This window comes from Carassius carassius, chromosome 14 (assembly GCF_963082965.1).
Source record: "Carassius carassius chromosome 14, fCarCar2.1, whole genome shotgun sequence".
Taxonomy (NCBI): Eukaryota; Metazoa; Chordata; class Actinopteri; order Cypriniformes; family Cyprinidae; genus Carassius; species Carassius carassius.
In genome coordinates this window covers 8,280,272-8,303,012 of record NC_081768.1, presented here as the reverse complement: position 1 = coordinate 8,303,012, position 22,741 = coordinate 8,280,272, and the positions used below count along the sequence as shown (strand labels likewise).

General features: G+C 37.6%; 1 protein-coding gene across 1 annotated transcript; it reads right to left on the bottom strand.

The window, feature by feature from the left end:
- Positions 1 to 1,421: 1,421 nt before the first annotated feature.
- Positions 1,422 to 22,684, bottom strand: LOC132156840 (ninein-like). Its single transcript, XM_059565884.1, has 27 exons — positions 22,375 to 22,684; positions 19,475 to 19,666; positions 19,119 to 19,206; positions 17,408 to 17,580; positions 15,978 to 16,023; positions 15,733 to 15,905; positions 15,499 to 15,642; positions 15,252 to 15,410; positions 15,036 to 15,172; positions 13,811 to 13,951; positions 11,699 to 11,873; positions 11,427 to 11,537; positions 10,929 to 11,018; positions 10,710 to 10,836; positions 10,510 to 10,601; positions 9,123 to 10,189; positions 6,213 to 8,336; positions 5,718 to 5,816; positions 5,589 to 5,640; positions 5,289 to 5,426; positions 5,090 to 5,167; positions 4,633 to 4,779; positions 4,344 to 4,511; positions 4,135 to 4,260; positions 3,764 to 3,859; positions 2,051 to 2,164; positions 1,422 to 1,940 (listed from the first exon to the last, which is right to left on the bottom strand). The coding sequence occupies exons 2-27, from the start codon at positions 19,655 to 19,657 to the stop codon at positions 1,725 to 1,727; spliced, it is 6,264 nt and encodes a 2,087-aa protein (XP_059421867.1). The 5' UTR covers positions 19,658 to 19,666; positions 22,375 to 22,684; the 3' UTR covers positions 1,422 to 1,724.
- Between the last annotated feature and the right edge of the window lie 57 nt (positions 22,685 to 22,741).

The following is a 22,741-nucleotide window of genomic DNA, read 5'->3' as shown; positions in this document are numbered from 1 at the left end:
ATAACTTCCAACTGCCTGATTCCAGACCAGCTTACTTTATTTTCAGAGTCAATACGGTTTAATAGTACAAATACTTACAAACGCATGTTTATGAGATCTTTTTTCCCATTCTATTTAACTGCCCCTTCGCCTGATCCCAGATCAAGTCTCTCTGGATCGCTCTCTCCCCACAGTAGCCTGATCCCAGATCAGACCTTCCCTAAACCAGGACCTCATAGGAGCAAAGCATTGTGGGAAATATTTGGCTCTCGAAGTATTTCCCTCTATCTTTCACATTTTTTTGTTTTGTGGTTTAGCAGGACAGTTGTGATGATTCATTCAACACATTAGTTTCAATATAAAAGACAGAGGTACTTTACACGAAAAGGGTACAAAATAGGGCCTGAAACCCTTAAAAGTTGCTTTTTCAACAAATGTCAGTAAAAGAAGCTACTTCACCTTCAGAAATTTAGGTCAAACTAATTTTCATATAAGCAATTATGTATTTATTTATGTGCGATTACCAAAATAATGAAAAAAAAAAAACAAAAAAAACATGAATTCTAATATAAATTAAATTAAACTATGGTAAGCTATTCTCTCTCTTTCTCATTATATATAAATTAAAACTCTGACCCAGGGTTTGCTAAAACAATTATTTATTTATTTTTTACAAAAAAAAGAATGTTGTGTTTTTACATCTGAACCATGTCATACAATTAACACTTAAAGGGTAAGTTAACTTTATTTTCATAAAAAATATCAGTTACTCATATCTTATACTTCACCTAAGGCTGTTTTACATTACTAAAAACATAAGAACACAAATTTCAAAACAATTTCAAAATGTTTAAATGCCTGTAATTCTCTGTGCATTTTTTCCCCAAAGCATAACAATTTGTAAACTCGCTGAGAGACGCCTGAAACATCATAACCAACAATTTTGCTCTCCACACACAAATTATACAGTGGTCACCACGAGGCTGACGTCTCCGAGCTCTGAGTTTCTTCTACTCCACATAAATATTTTAATAGACTCCCTATTATTCATATCCACAGTGCTCATAATACATGATTACAGGTCATAAATTAAAAACGGGTACACAAAATAAAGCACAAAATCCTGCTGCAACTAAAGTAAAATTATGGGATGTTTTGTGGTGCACATTCTCAAGTGAAAAGATTTATATTAACTAAACAATCCAGAAGACATAAAATGCACTATAACAAACAGAAATAAACAGTGAATAAACACTGTGGCATTTGCCCTTTAATTTCCCTCTCTGAGATGCAGGGAATCACTGACTTTGTTTGCATTTCAATACAGCTATGTAATGATAGGTGGCTGCATGTGTGTGTGTGTGTGTGTGAACACCAGCTACACTAGTAATATTACAGTATGGCTTAATCCAAAATAAATAAAACAAACTTTACATTTTAAATTTTTAAAAGTAATAAATAAAAACAATAACTTAAAGGAAAGTTTAATCTAGAAATAAAAATGAATGGAAAGGAGATTTGGGATCTATGGCAGAAGGGAAGATCTTCAGTCAATAAAAATTATTTCTATCTGTTCAATATGCAAAGCTTTCGTAAGGCTTCAGAGAATATAGTGCACAAGTCATATGGACTACTTCCATTTCTTGTCCTTATTGGAGCTTGATGTATAAAGAGCAGCTCAAAAATGAGGAAAATAATCCTGGAATGGCTTGTTTGACTAAAATCATGTGTAATAGAGTTTAAAATCAGGAGCGTGGGAAGTGGTAGGGCGCAGGAGTCAGTGGGGAAGGGCCGAGGTCACGGACAATCTTGTTGAGGCTGGAAATTTTCTCCTCCAGGAGGAAGTTCTTCTTTTCTGCTACTTTCTGACGCTGTTCGGTCTTCTCCAGGGCTTTGAGCAGTTGAGCATTCTCCACGTAGAGGTCTTTGATCAACACATCCGATTCACTGTTCCTGATCAACTACAGAAGCAAAGAGAACAGAACGATTATGCTGGAAGTCTGATTTTGAGTAAAATGCATAATCAAGAATGTGTTAAAGGGCAGGGGAGGACGTGTGTGTATTCTTGTACCTGCTCTTTTAGCTGAGACACTTTCTCCTGTAGCAGCAGTTTGAGGTTTCTGAGCATGATCTCCACTTCTCTCATTCTCTCTTCCATCTGTAACAGCGCAACCTCCCGCTGATCCTGTTGGGGATACAGATCAAGGTCAGAGGTCATGACAGATTAAGGTCAATTGGTCTGCTAGAAATCCACTGCCAAGTTATGTTCACTTAGTTAACTGCTCTTAGAATAATGTAATTAACTTTGTGTGGTTTCTGTACCTTCCCTTCCTTACAAACCTAAAAAAAACATCAACTCTAAAATAGATGAATGATATAGGAGCAAAACAAACAAACAATCAACCTAAAATAGATTATATAAAAGCAATGGAAATAAACGTATAAAAACTCTCTCTCTCTCTCTCTCTCTATATATATATATAGTGTAAAAAATTGACATGTAAATAAATCACAAACAATCAATAGTAAGCTTTTTTTAATTTTTTATTAAACTTAAAATTAAATACACTACACAAAATATTTCAGTCAATAGTTTATCTGGACTCAGTTTATATATATATATATATATATATATATATATATATATATATATATATATATATATATATATATATATATATATATATATATAAAACAAATTCACATCAATAAGGGACATATCACATTTAAACCAAGTATAACATCCAACAGCATAACTATATAACTAATAAAATAAAATAAATCGATAAATAAACACAATTCATTAATTATAAATGAGTGATGCAAAATGTCCAGTAAAACATGTAGAGGTAGATAAAGTAATGGATTGAGGCTTTAATAAATAAAAATACAAAGTTAAATTAAATGTAAAAAAAGATGGATTTTTCTCAGAACAATCATTCATTACAGCTGAAGTGTGGTATCACACATTAAAATGGTGATGCCATAACAGTACAAAAAAAACAAGAAAAACAATACTGCTTATTTAAAAGCCTTAAGATCTTAAAATTAATTCCTAATCATAGATTCTACTGCCCTTAATGATATTAAATGTCAAAACCCTATTTTACTTCATGTGTGGCAGCATCTGGACCAAAGAGGAAACAGTAAATTGTCCTTGCAACATGATGCCACCTTGTGGCAGATTCAGGTCATTACCAGCCGCAAAGCTACATTGATCCCAACAACTCAAACAAGTACAACCAAATTTGGCAGGAAGGGTTCAGTGATTGGACCACACAGACTAAAAGGTCAGAGTTCAAGGGGGAGGTGATTTCAAAGGCAGTAATTCTTCTATGTCTGTTAGTGAGGATATCACAGCTCTTGCACCTGTAGAAACACATACACACAGTGCTATACACACGTCTTATATCCACACACAGAGAGCTGTGATAGAACAGACTTGCACAGATGCAAACCCCAAAACACTTAATAAATACACAAAAAGAGCGTCATTTAACACCATTCACATAAACAGAATAGGGGTCACTCTAACACTGCTTCTACAGAAAGAACAGACCCAGTGCTGCCCATATCATGAGTGTGAATGCAACAAGTGACGACTGTTTTCCAGAATAGTGCAAACAAACAGAGACACCAAATGAGCCCGATTCCCCAAAGGACCAGACACACAGTAAATATACCCCAGAGAGTGCTGTGCATACACTGTTACAGAGTATGCACTGACCCCGAGAGAAATCTTGTCCCAGCTGTGATGCTGATTGTTTGGGTGCAAATGTGTTACCTGCATGTTGAAGTCTGGACCATTGCTATGGTGCTGTCCTCTCTGTTCCCCTGGAAACTGTTGAGGAGACGAAGGCAAGACTGTAGCCAGCTGAGCCTAAAACAACAGAGGATCAGTGTGTTATGATGAGGTAATGAGTGTTTGTGTAGATGAAAGGGATGCCAAATGTACTAGGTTAGCAAGCCAACTCTACATCATGATTTTATTCATACCAAACATGTTCCTACTATATTAAACATCATTTAAGGTTAATAAAGTAATTACAAAAGAAACAAATACCCACAGAGTAAGACTAACTGCTAGGTCATGACTTCGACCAGCACTAAAAAAGGTTTAAAAAGTTTAATTTGGGGAATTGAGGTAGGAGGAACCTTGTTCCGTGTCGACAGTAGCTGAGCTTGCAAAGCCTCCATTTCACGTTTCAAGGCTGATTTTTCTTGATCTGCAGTTTTTGCAAGTCCTCTGTGTTTCACACTTAATGCTTCCAGATGGCTGATCTAAAAAAAGAACATCAACTTCATCATCAATTGCTTGCCCACAACCTATTGCTGCCAGAGGTGTTTAGTAAACATGCTCTGACCTGCTCCTTTGACGACTGCAGCTCTGAGCTCATCTCGCTTATCTGTCGCTTAAATTGCTGGTTCTCCTCTGTAAGTGAGGCACGCTCCGCCTCCATCAGCCCGGAAAGCTCCGCCCACACTCGCCTTCCCTGTTGCTGACTAGCAGACACAACGGAAACCTCCAACAACTGATATGGAGGAAGAGAGGAGGAAGGAAGAGAAATAATTACAGTGGGTGTGGGGTAGATAAAGCGTTGTTTCAGTGTCTCCATCTAACAAATAACAGAAGCTCAAGCCCTCTATACTAACCTTCTCATTGGCAGCATGCAATTGTTTGTGCAAAGAAATCACTTTCTGTTTGAGAGCATCTCTCTCTTGCTGTATGATGCGTAGGTCAGATTTAAGACGAGCATTCTGCTGAGTGACCATCTGTAAAGATGAATCCAGTGTCTTAACCTAAAGGAAACCAATAGACATTTGCCAAAGAAGTCCCTCAAAGCAAAAAAACAAACAAACAAAACCAACCCCCAAACAGAAACTACAACAGACAAACAACTGAAACCAAACCAAACAAAAGCAAATAAAAACAAACAAAAACCAACCAAACAAAACAAAAATGAGAACAAAAACCAAACAAAACCAAATGAAAACAAAAAAATGGAGCGAACTCCCCCCCCCCCACCACCACCAAACAAAACAAAAAAAAATCTAGCAAAACAAACAATCAGGTCAGAGCGAGAGTGGGCTGTGTGTGTGCTTTTTATACCTTTTCTATGCACCGATTGAGTTCTGATCTAAGCAATTCCTTTTCTGTTCTGGAACCCAAATCCCCCCAATCACACAACTATAAGGGAGTGTGTGTATGTGTGCATAGAACAAGACCGACACAGAGAACATTATGATGAATGTTTGTGCCACTCAAACTCTTGAGCATATTATTATCAAACTGTCATTTAAAACCATACCCCATTCTTCTCATTGGCTGAGCTGTCATGTTGACGTATCATTTCCTGGAGTGCATGTCGAAGTACATGATCTGCATTCTGCTGTAATAAGAAATTCTCCTCTTCTAGCTTTTGTCCTAGATGGCGAGGCTCAGAGAGCTGAAGAAAAGTGAATTAAGAGTCTGTTTGTGTGTGGACACATGCAAATCATTAACACATGCATACTTTTAAATATAAAAATGACAACCTCATAAGTTTTTAAAGAATCTTAATTCTGCAAGCACCTTAAAGTTAAGTCTGGGCAATGGAATTAAATCTTACCTGTCTCCTAAGAGCTTGTACCGATCTCTTCCCTTGCTTGATGTGATGTAATCTAGACAAAGACATTTATCACATCATTTGCCTGCTCTTACATGGGACAGTTCAGAACTCTCAGTGTGCATTTCTTACTGCAGGTCATCCTGGTTCTCTCTCAAGTCCTCCTCCCTTACTGTCGAGATCTTGTGCCTCAGAATAATGTTCTCTTTAGCCAGACGACAAACTTCACTCCTAAACACAGAGTGCATTATAAATCTGCTTGGTAGTATTAAACTGCATACTTGCATTAGGCTTGGTGTAAACAGTCCATTAGTCTTTTAAACTTACAACATGCTCCACAGTGCATTGGACATTTTATAAAATTTTTGACAAGGGTTGGGTCAAAACAGATATGCAACAGTTCAATACACAGGCAGATCATGTTGCAAAACTTGACTACAAATGCACTAGAAGGTTTTAAGTGTGTGTAAGGGAATAATGATGGTGAATGGGGCTCTATGGCTGTAAAGAGGCAGGGTCTACAACAAGGCACTCATGCAGAATTGTCTTAGCAGCAGGGAGCAAACAGGATGAGCAGAATGGGGATACTGATCTACAGAAGTAAAACAGAGGACCATCACATGGTACCTCCTCTCTTGCATTTGTTCATGGATCCTAAGAGATTTGCCCTGCAGATCAGCAAGTGCTTGGCGTAGATGCGAGTTCTGTTTCTCAAACTCCACGCAGAAGAATTCAAGCTCTGTCACTGCAGCAATCTTCTCCCTCAGCTGGGAGTTGTGGAATGAGTTACGTGAAGTATCAGAAGAGTCAGAGTCCCACTGCAGCAACTTATCCTGCTTATCAAGTTCCTGGACCAGAACCTTCAGTCTGGAATTCTCCAGTCGGACTTGTGCAGTCTCTTCCAGCACCGACACCAGCTGTTTGTGGAGGTCCTGGACTATGTGCATCTTGTCCTCCAGACTCTTGACTCTACTCTCCAGTTTTTTGTTGTGGTCAATAAGCTGCAAGTTCTCTTGGATGCTTTGTTCAAAGCAGACCTTTAGCTCAGCAAGTTGCACATCTTTGATTGGGGCCGCAATTTGCTTAAAGTGCGGTGTGATATTCTCTTTCTCTGGATCCTGCCTTTTAGGGCTCTGCAACTGAGAGCTAGTGCATTCTATAGCTTTGCTGTACTGCATTACTGTTTCTTGAAGGTCCAGGATCTCATGCATGCACACATCTCTCAGATCAGAAACTTTATCCTTCTCTGTATCAACTATAGTTTGGGTACAAACTTCCTTTACAAAGGCCCTGATATCATTTTCAAGACTTGCAATGCTGATACAATCCTCTGGAATTTCTTCAATCTCAGATTCAACAGGTTTGCCATTGTATTCAGCCTGGATGTCATCTTTGCTTGGAGGTTCATGGTGTTGCAAGCTCTCTTGGTTATAGGAATCATCATATTCTGCAGAGAAATTACCTTCTCTTTCTGTGCAATTCAAAATATACTCCTCTGCCATCTTCAAAGTGTCATCTCTCTGAGTCTCTGTGCTATTGCTCTTAACATTCAGCTCTTCAATCAGTTCTGTATCTTCAAAACCATCCACTCCAATATTACAGAGTTTCTCCTTAGTCTCCTCCTCCTCTTCTTTAGGACAATCAGGGATTTCTGTCCCACTGTTGTTAGATTCTACATCAGCACAAGAGTTTAAAGTTATACCATTTGTAACTTCAACCTCGGGGCATCTGTGTAGCTGTGAATTACCAAAGTCTGGGTCAATAGCTTCTTCTTCTGTTTCCTCTTCATCTTCTCTGTTTACAGAAGACTCCTCACATATGACATGCTTTGGACTGACTTCATCAGTAGATTTTGTCCAGGTTTCTTCATTGAATTCATCATAGGGCTCTATTGTGGATTCTTTACAAGTTTCTTCAAGGTCATCTCCATTGGGTTCTAAAGGGATTTCTACGGTGGACTCTATGCAAAGTTCCTCAGAAAGTTCTGCAGAAGGCTTTCCAGTGGTTCCGATCAACTGCAACACTATTTCCTCCAACTGCACCACTCTCAATGCCAGTGAATCTCTCTCTGCAAGCAGAGCCTTTCTCTCATTCTTTAATTCCTGACAGAGGAGCTCCTCACCTTCCTGGAGTCTTCCTATCAGCTCCATGTTCTCAGAAAATGAAATTACTTCCCCTCGCCTGCCCTCCATAGCAGACAGACTCCTTTGTAGCTCTGCTCGCTCCTGGATGAAGTCATCTACGGCCTGCTTCAGCATCTCTTCCAGCTCAGTGGCTTTGTGCTCTGCTTGTGCCAGCAGCAGGTCTTTGGCCTCCATCCTATCCTGCACATGGTTGTGAAGCTCATTGAGTTGGCGGCTCAGCTCAATTTCTTTGGTTCGAGCAGCACTGACAAAAGCCTCCAGCTCGGCCTGAAGCTGTAGGTTCTTGTCTGTCAGAGCTTTAATATCTTGTGCATGTGCAACTTCAAGGCTTTGACGCTCCTTTTGGAGCTCCTCCCTCTCAAGGTCCAGCGCCTCCCTCAAAAGCTTCCACTGTTGCTCCGCCTCCTTGGTGGCTGCCTCTGACTCCGCCTCCCAGTGGGCGCGATCTGCAGCATGCTGTTGGGCAAGTGCTGCAATCTCACTTTGGTAATGTTGCTCGAGTTTCTGTACATCCACCTGAAAACGCTCAGACACTGCCTCTTGGTCACCATAGAAACGAACTTCCACTTCTTCAAGTCGCTGAGAGAATTGCTTCTCCAGCTCTCTCCTGTACATGGCCAATCAAAATCAACAGCTTATAACATAACTATACTGCAGAGTGGAGACAAGAATAGCTGATAGAGGTTTTTGTAGGTTTCAAAATGGCAAGTTAATTGTTGTTAAATCTAAAAGTATGACACACAGGACCAAATTCCCCAAATATTTTAAAGAACAATGCAACAAAAAGAAAACAAAAATCATTTTTTAATTCATTTTTCCCCTGTAAAATATATTTGTAAAAAATCATTGTATATATATATATATATATATATATATATATATATATATATATACAATCATATTTTGCGAATGTTTTGCAGAGCTTGTCATATCGCATGCATGATTTATCATGCTGCCCTAATATATATATATATACAATAAAAGATGTTAAAATGTAAAACCTATAGAAGATTTTATTGATTATAAATATTGATTATAAATAAAACTTTTAAAATGTAAAAAGTCTACATTTGTTTATCTTTTTTAAATGTGTCAGTTAAAAAAATTTCTCCAAAAAAAAAAATTAAAACCACCAGTCCAGTTAAATTTGCTTAAAATATACTTAAAGGTACATTCTCTGAAAACAACTTTTCTTCTCTTTTACAGGTAATCTATTTATCTTGTTTCAAGGATTCTAGATATTTTAACTGCTAAATAAGACACATTGCTGTGTATCCATTTTAAGCACCTACCTTATAAGAAAACAGCTTCAGAAGGAATTAAATTAAGTCTCAACTTCACATATAAAAATGTCAAAGGTTTAAAGTAAGTAATTCTAACTAGTGTGTCTTACCTCTGTTCTGCAATATCGGAGCGTAGTTTCTCCAAGAGGCTGCTGAGTCTTTCTCTCTCCTCGCTGTGTTTGGCACTCAGCTCCTGCATGGCCTCCCTGTGCACCTCCACCATCCGCCTCTGCTCCTCATTAAGCACCTGCTGCCACCTCTTCTCCTGCTCCTCATTCTCTCCTTGCAGTCTCTCTCTCTCCTGCTCCAAACAGGCCTGAAGTGCCTCCTCATGCTGTTTCTCCAGCTGAGCCCTCTCTCTCCCCCAATGCTCCCTTATAATGTTCTCTGTCTCCTCCTGCTGTGAGCGCAGGTGTTCCCTCTCCTCCTGCAAACGCTGTAAGAGCAGAGCGTGATGTTTGTTCTCTAACGAAGCCCGCTCCTCATCCCACTGTTGCCTGAGCCTCCTCTCCCTCTCCAGCCTCTCCTCCAGCACAGCCTGCAGCGTCTCCTTACTGATCTCCTCTAGCTCCTGCCTCTCCCGCTCCCATTCCTCCTTGTGCCTCCGCTCTCTCTCCTCCAGCACAGCTTGCAATGCCTCCTTATTGTTCTCCTCTAAATCCTGCCTCTCCCACTCCCACTCCTCCCGGAGCCTCTTTTCCAGCTCAACACACTCCTGTTCTGTTCTATGCTGCATCTCCTCCAGCTGAGCATCTAGCACCTCCTCATAGCTCTTTTGCTCTTCTTTCCACTGCTCCTTAAGCCTCTTCTCCTCCTTTTTCTTCTCCTCTTGCAGTCTCTCTCTCTGCTCCTCCAGCACCTCCTGGTGCTTGGATTTCATCAGACTCATCTCATCAGCTTGCACTCTGATCTGCTCCTCATAGGCAGTCTGTTTTTCCTCCAGAATTTGCATCTTTGCTTCCAGCTGTTCTGCACGGCTTCTGGCATCCTGTGCATCCTGCGTGAGAGAGTGAAGCTCCTGCTGGTGGAGAGTTTTGAGGGAAGAAATTTCCTGCTCCAATCTGTTCGCTCTCTCTTGTTCTCTTGCCAGCTCCTCCCTCAAAACCTGCACCTCCTGTTGGTGCTGCAGGGAAAGATGACTCCTCTCTTCCTCTGCACTGCGTTTTTCTTCGTAAACCTACAGAGGGCATCAGAGAGCAACAGGAAGAGTCAACTTTTATTCGTTAAACAATCTAGAATAGTTTGGCATTTACTTTCATCTTAAAGGTACAGTTCATACAAAAATGAAAATTCCTAAAGGTACAGTTCAGTTCATCTTAAAAGTATAGTTAACTTAAAAAAATTTTTTTTTTAAAGGTACAGTTCACCTAAACATTTTATTTAACAAATGTCAAATTCAAACTCATCTGAAGGCAAATATGCTTTGGTTTCATACAATAAAAAAACAGCAGCTATAAAGTTTTTCATAGTTTTAGTATGTGCATGTGTGTGTCTCACCATTGCTCTGATGTTTTCTATCTCTCGCTGGTTCTGCTCCAGTAACATCTCAGTCTCTAGACTCATGTTTACTGGCTGCCGCTCCTGAGAACCTACAAATACAACACACAAGAGCACTGCTGAGTGACAGATGATGGACTCCAACTGCAAGCATTTAGTGTTATCTATGTTTATAGAGTATGAGCAGACAAGCATGTTACCTGGATCTGGACTCTTGCCGGCCAGTTCATCAGACAGACTCAGTCCGGGACGTGTTGAGGGTGTGTGGCCTGAAGTCTGATATTCCTCCAGCTGAGCTTCCAGCTCATCTATACGATCCTGCAACTCCTACAATACACATAAAGATATAGATATGAATTTGAGTGACACATTATAATAGACTGAAACAAAAGGAAAACAGAAACAGAGAGGTTACAGACCCTGCACTGCTCCTCGTTATTCCTGCGCAGCTCTCTCAAACGCTCCTCCTGCTGATAAAACTCTGCGCAGTCTGGATCCAAATCACCAAACTACACACAAAAGTATTTTGCTTTTGTTCATGATTTACTAGACAAGGATTTTCAAAAATATACTGTATGTATTCACAAGTAGAAAATATTTTAGAGTTTGGCATAACTAGAACAATGCTTATTCATAAATACATATATATAAAATGGCTACAGAGTTATACATTTTAATTAATTGACATGGCTTTTCCTGGTCTTGAAAAAAAATCATCACGTTTTTAAAAATAGACTACCTTTTATATCCAGATTTATCAAGATAGTATGAAACCTGATGTAAATAATTTGAAAGAGGTGTCTGTAATGTTAACTGGCTTGAGTAAGTGATGTCAGAAAAGTCACTATTGACATCATACTATTGTATGTTTCTCCTCATGTCAATACAGATGTCTGGGTCTATGCTAATTCCAGTACCTTCTCTTTCAAAACACCATCCAGGTTTTTTTGCACTTTGTTCAGCTGGTTTTCTGCCTCCACCAGTTTCTCTGTGGTCTCAATAAGCTCAGACTCCAGACGACCATTTTCCTACACAAAGTTATCGAAGACAAACATATACAATACATTTTGCAACTCAAATAAAATTAAAATGACATGCTGATGGGAATGAGACGCAAGTATGTAGCAGGCATTTCACAGTGTTAAAACAACAAAAAAAAAATTTAAATTAATTTGAAAGTGCTAATTACTTTAATGGTGAGAGATAGATGTTCTCGTAGGAAGGTTTCATCTTCTCTCATCTTGCCAATTTCCAGTTCAAGCTCTTCTCGATGCTGACTGGCCTGCTGCTGCACAAGCTCCACTTCTTTACTAAGCTCTGATCTCAGAGCAGTCATACTCTCTTTATATTCCTGCTCCAACTTCCTGTTTAAATTGCATGCATGGACATAAACACACATGCACATGACACATGCTCACACCCACATGCATAGACCATTAATGTCCACAGAACAAGCCTTCTGTGTTTATGCAGCAATTTCTGGGCAAGGAAAGGCAAGCTTATTTATATAGCACATTTCATACACAATGGTAATTCAAAGTGCTTTAAATAAAAGAAAGTAAAATGATCATAATAAAATAATCACAACACTAAAACAAGGAATTTAAAAACGTTTGCCATGTTTTTGAGATGATAGTATGCTGATTTAGTTACTGCTTTGACATAACTACTGAAACTAAGGTCTGTATCCAGTATCACACCAAGATTTGTTAGTATCTCATCTCAACAGTAGCAAAATGAGTGCGAGTGTTGCTTAAGTTACTGTTTATAAGGTTTGAGAAGAAGGTCTGTCTAACTGAACCTAGTTCCACATTGACAGCATGAAGGCTGTCTTTAAAGATGCTGTAGTGAATTTCAAGTTTCGTCTTCCGCCACATCCGCTCAGCTTTTCATACAAATAGAATGCGTAGAGCACGTTTCAGTACAATCCCTAGATATTCAAAAGACAAGTACTGACCAAATGACACTTGCTTGCATTGATAGACATCTTTAAATAGAGCAGCTACACCTTCATCTCTCCTAACAGTCCTGCAGACACTCATGAAAGTAAAATTAGGAGGGGCTGCATCATTTAGAGGACAGTTGCACTGCAGCTGTCTTCTAGACAAGTTTCATTTAGAAACATAAAATCCAGGTTGTTTGTGGTTAACACCGATACAATTGCAGAAAACATCATAGATGTAGACTTGTGCCGGTATTCGGTAATGAATATGCACGATATTGTTATCGTGGGCACTTCTAAATACCGCAATTTGGAATGCATTTTAAGAATACTATTCCCATCAACTGGTCAAAATGCACAACACCGCTGTATGCTGCTTGAAAGACTCTGTGCGCTCTGATGTAAACAAGCACGTAAGAGAAGCACATGGAGGAGCACGTGAGAGACGCGCTGAATGAAAGCACATTCACTCTCTAACAGTAGATGGCGCTAAACTGCAGAAAATGTCCTTAACCTGGAAACCCCTTAAATAAACCAGCTGGACTACTTTCTGAAACATATTTAAATAATTTTAAATTGCCATTCAGATTTGTGTATTTGCTATGATGTGCCAAATACTTAAGTATTAAGACTTAATAGGTTATTTTAATCTGGACTACAACGTGCCATATATATAGTTTGAAAATGTTTTGATTTTTTATTGTTAATTCACACTTTACATCAGGGCTTCATTTTTAACTTTAGTTAATTCACGGGTTAACATAAACTGCCAATGACAAATTCTTCTGAACATTCATTAATCTTAGGTATTCCAATATTTTAATAACATGTTGTTAAAATGTAAAGTTGCAACTGTATTATTTAATGAGCAAACATGAACTATGACTTGTATTTTCTTTTTTTTAACAAAGATTAATAACTTCTGCAGCAATGTAGCTATTGTGAATGTTAATGGTAAACTAATGAGATTGTAAAGTGATACCTATGGGTCTTTATAGTTCTTTTGCACTTTAATCTGAGCAAAACTTTTAACTTTATTTATTTTTCTTTATTGTTTTATTTTATTTAATTGTTCAGTTATTTTTGTTATTAGAAAAAAGTTATTTAACCTATTATAGTATATTATACTATATTTTGAGCACTTTTTTAAACAAAATTTCAATACCGTGATAAAACCGTTTATGAGCAATTAATCGCAACAGGAAAATTTGATACCGCCATATCCCTAAACAGATGTAAGGCAGAGAAGTAATTGGTTAGGAGAATTTTAAATCTATAAGAGCTTTCTGCTTTCTGGAGTATAAAGTAATTTGGGTTTAACAAGGGAAAAGCGACAGCTGATTGAAGGTGAAAGGTTACCGGAGGTTGAGTTCATTATTGCGCTCAATGGCAGCATGGTGGTCATCGACTTCAGACGCCAGCTGAGATTTCAGTTTCTCTGCTTTGTCCAGATCAAAGCGAATCCTCTCCTTCTCACGCCTTTCCAGGTCAACACACTCCCTGTCACACAAAGAACTGACATTAGAAGCAAACTGGAGCTCCGTGGTCCTAAAATGATCTTGAGTGAATCTGAATAATGACCTGGATTAAAGAATAACAAGACGTGATTTAGAGTAAGAGAAAACAATAGGTCTTAGTCACAATAGCAAGCTGAGGGGAGTCAAATAATGCAACAACCTGATCTTGAATGAGTCCCCATATTAAATTAGAATCATCTGAAGAAATATAATAATAATTTGGTATAGAGTAGATTACGAGTGTGCATAATATAATGTATAGTAAATAATTGTGTAACGGGGTTAGCAAGCTCTTTTGGAGCAAGAAAATTTATTTATTTTTTCATCCTTTTTCTTTTTAAAATTGTTGTCATATTATGTTTGTTTGTTTGTTTATTAAGTTTTTTTATGCCATGTCAGCATCATGGCTATTTACATGGCAAAAAAGTTCAGTATCATCCATAAAATTTACATTATTTAAAACATTTAAACTTAAAATAAGATAGAAAATCTTACATTCAGGTGGTACATTTTCAAATATTCCATGCAAGCATGTTTCTGAATAAAAGCGTTTTCTAGCAGCATCATAAAACGTACAATTCAACAAAAAAATATGCTTTTGTCATATTATGCAAAATTTGAATAAAAATGTGTTGAGGTAACAAATTAAAATACAAAATATAATGTCAGTTAACATCTTGTTTTTTAGCTATATTAACTTATTAAGGAACATAGTTTCTCTGATTTTAATTTTTTTTTTTTTATCTTGTGCCCCCTTGGAACTGTGTCCCGGCCCCTTGGTTGAGAACCACTAGAATGAGATGGAGTTTGTGAATTGCAAACTGAAGTGATCTAGTGTGAGGATCTAGAGTGAACAGCTGAAATTCTCTAGAGTCAGTTAGGATAATGAACTGGAATTATAAAATGGATTTAATGAATTATTTCGATAATGACATAAATGAATGAATAATATGAATCATGCAGTTATATGCTGGAGCAGTTCTAGTTCTAAATCTCTAAATCTAGACCAAGCTTGAGTGAGCTATGAGAGCTGAAATGCGCCAGAGAGTTCAAATACATGGACTCACAGCAGATGTATGATCTCTGCCTTAAAGCTCACTAGCGCCGCCTGGTGGATCGAGTTCTTAGTGCTCAGCAGCTCATTCTCTAGAGCAACGGTGAGCTCAGACAGATTCACTTTACCTTCCAGATTAAAATCCAGAGCCTGCAGACAGACACACACATATAAAAGCTTATTATAAATATCCTAGATGAAATGCAGAGTTGTGTAGTCTGTGTGTCACCTGTAAGATCTCTGAGCTATTATCCACTCCCTCTTCCATCCACCTGTAAAGGAGAGTTTCCACAGGAGCATATCCCGATCCATCATCCAAATCTGAAAACACCTGCAGACAGATTGTGCTGCTCAAAGCACATGAGATCCTTCGACCCGACTCATCAAACTTGGAAGAAAGAGAAGGATGGAGAAAAGAGGTTTAACACTTATATTTAGGCATGTTTTGCACATACAGTCTATTATTGTGTACTTACCTGAGTGGAATGGAGTCTCTTTAATTGTCTGTAGGGTGTAGATGCTGACGGTGTGGGTGGTTTGCTGGGGTTTATTATGCACGAGATGAACTCCTGCACATCTATTGCGCTTTCATCACCACACTGCAACAGATCCTCTCCCACCTGGGAACATTCAAACACACACAGGAACTATGTGTTAATATGATTTACTTAACCACTAAATGGATCTCAGGTTGTGATCGTGGAAAATACCTCAATGCCTATGTGCTGGCAGAGTGTGTGTAGCTGTTGCAGTGTGGCCGTGCCGTTTATAGGCAGAGAGAGCTGATGGCAAGCATTATGCAAACGCTCCTCCATGTCACAGAGTGGCAATGCATTGCCGCCTGGTGTGCTGGGTTCATCTGGGTTCCAGAGGTGCAGCTGACCTGCACACAATCCAGTGTAAATGTCTTGCATAAGGGAAGATTTGTTTTTGTTTAAAGATTATTTAAAGTCACCTTCTGCTTCAAACTCTTCAGAAATGCTTATGTCAGCATTCCAGCGCTGTAAAAAAAAATAAAATGCACAGATGAAAAACAATAAAACAAAGCAGATGATCTCAATAAAGAGGTCAACTTAAGATCTATTATATTGATATAAGCTGAGAACAATTTTAATAAGAGATGTTAATGATTCATTTGTGGATTGAACGATTGTTTATCATTAATGTAATCGTTTAGGATTACTAACTGTCAATTAATTAACATCAAAACAAATTCCCGTATTTTATAATATAATCCATGCAAGGTTTAATACATATTAACCATGGTTCAAAGATTTGGGGTAAGATTTCATTTTCTTTTATTTATTTTTAAAGACAGTGAAGCATTGATGAAAAGTGACACTAACAACATTCAAAAAATTGCTATTTGCAAAAACAAAAAATGCTGAACGTTGTATTGTAAAAAATGCAGCACACTTATAAAAAAATATTAAGCAGCATAACTGTTTTCAATATTAATAACCATGAGAAATGTTTATTGATTTTGTATCAGCATATTAGAGCGATTTATGAAGGATCATGTTACTAATTTGCCAAAATACATTTAAAATATATTAAAACGGAAAAGTCTTTATTTTAAAATTAACATTTCATAGAATTACTGTTTTTACTGTACTTTTGATCAAATAAATGTAGCTTTGGTAAGCATAAATGACTCAAACATTAAAAAAAATATTTTTTAAATATACCGTAATAATAATAATAAATGCTAAACAAATAAAAAATTTAAAATAAAAAAATATATTTTAAAATACTAATTATGCAAAACTAGCCACAGGTTTTGAAACTAAAAAGCCACTCAGTCAACTACTTCCCTAATGTTTGGTCAAGATCATTGTGTGTGTGTGTGTGTGTGTGTTTGTGTGTGTGTTCAGATGTGGACAGAGTGAATTGCTGGGGGTGCAGGGAGCAGATGGAGAATACATGCAATGGAATTCAGGGGGTGGGGAAGGGTCATTGTTCATAAGTAGAAACACATCTGCTGTTGTAGAACCGGAGGATTGTTCACACACCAGACTATCAGAGAGAGCTCTGCACTGCAGTGTGTATTAATGTGCACCTGCTGGAAAGCGTGGCTAGAGTCAAACACAAAAGCTCACAAACACAAGCCAACAAGGATTCGATAAAAACATTTTCAATGCGAGACGTCACTGCTTGATATTTTGCTTTAAATTGGGGTGTCTCTTCTAAGAGTCCTCATTAACTTCAGTCAGAGCAGAGGGCAAAGACAGACACACACACAGACTGAATAATTTGGATTGTTTCTAAAGGAAAATCGCAACTTTAACCTTCAGCTTTATCTGTGCATTCAGATATGAATGATTCCAAACGAGAAGAATGTGGCTTAACCTTTACGCTTCATTGTTTTTCATGCGAGCGTGTTACCTCACGTTTCCTGGGTACAGTCCTGTCATCGCTATCTTGAGCATCTTCATCCTTCTCCTCCTCATCTTCTGGCTGTGGGTGTGAATCAGTGTGTGTGTGACTGGACTCCGGAGCAGAGCGGCGGCCGTAGCGCTTACTGCCCTTTACGAAGCGTGGCTGGACTTCTGGGGAACCTAGGGGAGAGATAAATAACTCATACAATATTTATACAATAATAAATGTGTTCCTCTACAGTAACATCTAACAAGAGCACAACATTTTCAAAATACTTGCTCCTCTTTCACAAATTTTCCCTTAAGGTATGTCTAATGATAAAATATCTGTTAATAAAATAACTTCTTAAATAATTGAAGACACCGAAAATATCCATTCTAATATCCTGATTTAGTGCTAAAGTGCTTTAGTTCTTATTATCAACTTTTAAAACAGTTTTGCTGCTTAATATATTTGTGAAAACTCTGGATACGCTGACAAAATAAAATCCAAAAGAACAGCATTTGTTTGAAATATAATTTTTTTGTATCATGAATATATTTACTGTCACATTTTATCAATTTAATGCATCCTTGCTAGTTTTAAGCATATATATTTTTTAATCTTACTGACATCAAACGTTTGAGGAGTAGTGTTTATGGGCAGCATAGAGTTTAGACAAACTATACCATAAAGTATACCATGCAGATTTCATTACCAGATCATTCTTGTTATATTAGCGACAGTCAAGCCAGTGGCATATTTTGTTAAGAGCACAGGACGTTTTTAGAAACAAAATCTGTGAACCGTTTGTTTATCGTTCACCTTAGAAACCTGTGATTGAAATGCACTTGACAGCATGAATGAACAATGAAAGCCAAGTTTTGTTTGAGGCCCAGGGTAACACATACTGTACACTGTGTGTATAAATACTGTCTACCAAGTGTTAAGCAGAAATGAATCATAAAGAAATAATGTTTGCTAAGGCAAGTGTCACTATTTCTATTGCTTATAATTAAGCAAACACTTGTAGCAACTGCATAGCAATGCCCCGGCTATTATCATGAAGTGTGACATGTCATAATTAGAGAAGAGCTTGTTTTAAGATAGAATAGACTTCATTTACACTATCACTGTTCTCAGAATAATCCTCCTTAATCCAGATTTAACCTTACATCCTCCCTCAGCTCAGGCTGTCTGGTTTTTAATACATTCCTGATTACATCATGATTTATAAATGCTGAGCAGAACCTGCATTAAAAGCTGTGTCCAATGTCAATTGTAGTTAATATATATATCTCAGTCATACATTTTTCATAAATCAAGCAGACCAAATATAAACAGCTGTAAACACAAAGAAACATTATTAGACCTAAACTAATATATACAATAAATAAATAGATATTTATTTCCACAAGTTTCGGTGACTTATGCGATATCACAGAATGTATAGATATTGTTTTAAAACGGTCCTTCAATGGTAATATCAATATTTAGACAGCAGTGTATCCAAAGACGGTTATATTTTTAGAACAGAATTTCTGTGCATTAATTTAATGAGACATTCATCAAACAGTGGATTTAAACTGCTCTTTTTACACAATATTGGTTCCAACAAAACAAAGTTACTTGATGGCAATAATCTAAAATGATCAATTAAGTTTAATGATGTCCGTTCATTATATGGTTTAAATCTACAACCTTTTGATTACCAGTCTAGATCTCGTGAGGTCGTTACCTGGTCGTTCAAGACATTCTTCTGGATCGCTTGTGTTTGTGCTCGATAACACAAGGATCAGCGCATCCTTAAACTGTTCAAAATCAACCTGAAAAATCAAAACAGTAGCAGATGAATCCCTCCTCCTTTTCATTGATGTTTATCAAGACTATACAGTTTCTAATTACGGATGCTCTAAAAGGTTGTTTGGTTTGGGTCTTGAACAAAATACAAAGTTTCCACGATCATATTCTCCTGACCATTAACAGTATTTAATCCCTCGGAATGAAAATGAACGCAGAAATACACAAAAAAAGACATTCAAATAAAATGAAAAATAGAAAATGTCCCTAAAAGAAATATATGTGGTCTTTCACCCGTGCAGGGATCTGGTCCTCCAGCAGTGTGTGTAAGAGTGTGTTCAGTGTGTTCTCCTCCAGCTGAAGGGCCCGGCAGAGATCGGTCAGTTCTTCCGGACTCAGAGAGCCCAAACCACTGCCATCAAAACTCTCAAACACCTCTTTCAATCGTTCCTCATACTGGTCCCTCGCTCCATCCATCAGCCTTTCCTACAGAGACACAGACAGAGTAACACATCCCATCCACTGACTTCTAGCTTACTAAGGCAGATAGTTCACATCCACACTCACAATAACTCCAACATACTCCAGTTCAAAACACAAGGATGAAGAAAGAGCCATCAATAACCAGAGTGAGTGACAAACAAAATGGACAAGAGCAACAACGAGCTCGAGCACAAATGCTTGACACACTCACACACCGGTCGCTTTTACCAAGGAGGCTGTATTGGCTGACAGCCATTAAAGGACTACAGCTTTCATAACAGCAGGACAACGTTCCCAAAGTTGACTAATGGATTTCCATGACTTTTTCAGTTGGATAAGGAGCATAAAGATAGAAATGGGCATATTTCCATTTCGTGAGGTACCAGATTTTTTAATAAGAAGTGTACGTGTTTATTAGGGATGCACAACATATCTGTACAGTACAAGCTATTGGCCAATATTACGGATTTGTTTTTCAATGTATCAGTGTTTAATTATGCATGCACATTTCTCCCGCTTTTATATTTAGATTATTAGATATTATTTGAATAGGTAATTTTATAATAAATACAAATTATATTACTTTTTATACTTGGACAACATTACCAACTGTTTTTTAAGAGACACTAGTAATATAACACTATTAAAGCATATTTAACAAATCTCAAACTTTGTACTTCTGTTCATAAATAAACATTATAATGTTAATGCCAAAATTTACTCTCAGCATAAACAAAAGAGATTTTACTTTTTAGTATTTTTGTGCAACTTTCATTTATCAATTGTCAATTATCAGCCATAACGTAATAAAATAATTATCAGTTTATTATTAGGGGCATTCCTAATACTTGTAAATGTACAAATATCTCCAATAAAACATACATTGTTATGTTTCTTTTACTCAAGGCAAACACCACCAATAATCTAATCAAAGATTATTTTTTATGGGTTTAAGACTTTAATCACATCCTTGAGCATGGGATTTGTGCTCATTGCTATTAAGAGTATATAAGATTCATGATGGAACAAAGCTTGAGCCACAAAAATGGAGAGACCTGCAGCACTATTTCTGACACACACAATCCCTCCGCTCAGGAAGAGAAGAGATCTGTGGGCTAAATGCAGAGCAGAGCACAGATGAGAAAGGCCAGCGTCAGGACACACAAGTTATAACATCTGAGATGAACACAATCAAACACACTCGGCTGCAGGTGTCTTTTGTCCCAAGGAGCCCTGACCCCTCTTGAGAGCCTTACAAGCATATGAGTGTGTGTATTCATTTATTATTCTTCAGTGGATGGTGCGCGCACACACACACACACACACACACACACACACACACACACACACAAGGGGAGGGGTTTGGTGTCCATCTGCTCCTTACAAGGACGTCTGAGAGTGGCCCGGTGTCTCTCTATTCAGGAAGAACCGATTCAGAGTCACTCAGATATTTGGACGAGGTAATATGTGAAATTGATTTTGAGGGGGAAAAAAATGTTCGAACCATAAAATTTTTTTTACAGGGGCATCCATATATGCCTAATACTTTTAAATCACATCAATAATCAGACAAATGTTAAAATACAAAAGTAGCTATAAATGAGTAAAGAAACCTTTTAACTAATTCATTTCTTTGACTTTTCAACTCATTCGTGATAACCGGAAAACCGGAAAAGCATTTATATTTATATATATATATATATATATATATATATATATATATATATATATATATATATAAAAACCTTATTAATTTATTCATTTCATATGCCACTTGCATCACTGGATTTGGAAATCACAATTTTAACATTATATATCCAGGTTTTCTATGAGCATGGGAACTGTTCACCATGTACATAATACACAAGTAAGCACAATACAACAAATGTATTGCCAGAAAACATTTTATATTAATATTTTCCAAAATAATTTTACTACATAATATAAAATTATATGTCAAAGTCTGCATTGTTGGCCATGATCGAGCAGCTCTTATTGAGGCTCTGTTACTGTATCTTATGGCAACAGGTTCCATATAGGGATAGAATAGAATATAAAAAAATCTGAGGAATGTCTTGCAATAAACTGAAAAATGTATCAGCATTTCAGCAATCCAATAAAAAAGTAAACTGCAATCATAGAGATTTCAGTGTCCAGCAGGGAGACATAGACACAAAGGAGGACAAATACAGACACACACACAGCAGACTGATCATCAGAGTCATTTAAATGAACAGATGGTTTGATTCAGTTGCAGACAGAAGGCTCATTCCATAACTGTGGTCATCATAGAGAAACAACCTGATGAAAACCCAAACTACTTTCCTCATCTCATGTGACTACAGTTCTTCGATCTCAGATGATCGAGGTCATCGGTTCATAACAGTGACTCTTAGCTACACATACAAACAGCGACATTAAATACACAAACACACCATTAAACACGCAAAACACACACCCATACTAAGATCACTGCCACTTCATTTTCACTTCGTTGATCTAACATGTTTTGTCGTGAAAGGTATTGATAAAGAAACAAAGTTCTGAACTTCAATATTGCAGTCCAACATTAATCGCCACATCAAACAACCATAACCAGACACATAATATTAAAGTTTAATGCCGAATGAATACAGTAGTATATTATGAGTGAGATGACTGTGATTTATGTGTGATGAAATCAAAGTTAAACCCATCATCTGAACACATACCCGGCGGTTTCACAGATGCGCGCTGTCTCTCCGTTATTCGGTTAGAAGTCCATTAGCTAGTTTGATCCGGAGTTCGCCCTCAAACTGACCCGTTCTCTGTGTGTTTGGATCTAATGCCGCAGCTATAGCTTTGAATGTGATGTCTTTCTGCTGAGTGCTCGGGTCAGTTCTCTACATTGTCTGTTATAATGGGGCGGTCAGGGACATTTTGAAAGGCCCTGCAGGAGGAAGAGGAGGAGACGAGCAGAAGCACAGCGCGCAACAGCGACTCCAGCAGGACAGCGATGGAACTACGCACCTGTTGAGCTAACAGTTCCAAAGTCATTTACATGCTCACCAAAGCTGCACAAAAACAAAACTAAGTAAC

Coding starts and splice junctions, on each gene's coding strand:
- LOC132156840 (XM_059565884.1), bottom strand. CDS start 19,657: ATGGATGGAGCGAGGGACCAGTATGAGGAACGATTGAAAGAGGTGTTT. Junction 17,581..19,118: donor AGAATGTCTTGAACGACCAG/GTAACGACCTCA, acceptor TCTCTCCCCTAG/GTTCCCCAGAAGTCCAGCCA. Junction 11,874..13,810: donor AATAATGAACTCAACCTCCG/GTAACCTTTCAC, acceptor CAATTTAAACAG/GAAGTTGGAGCAGGAATATA.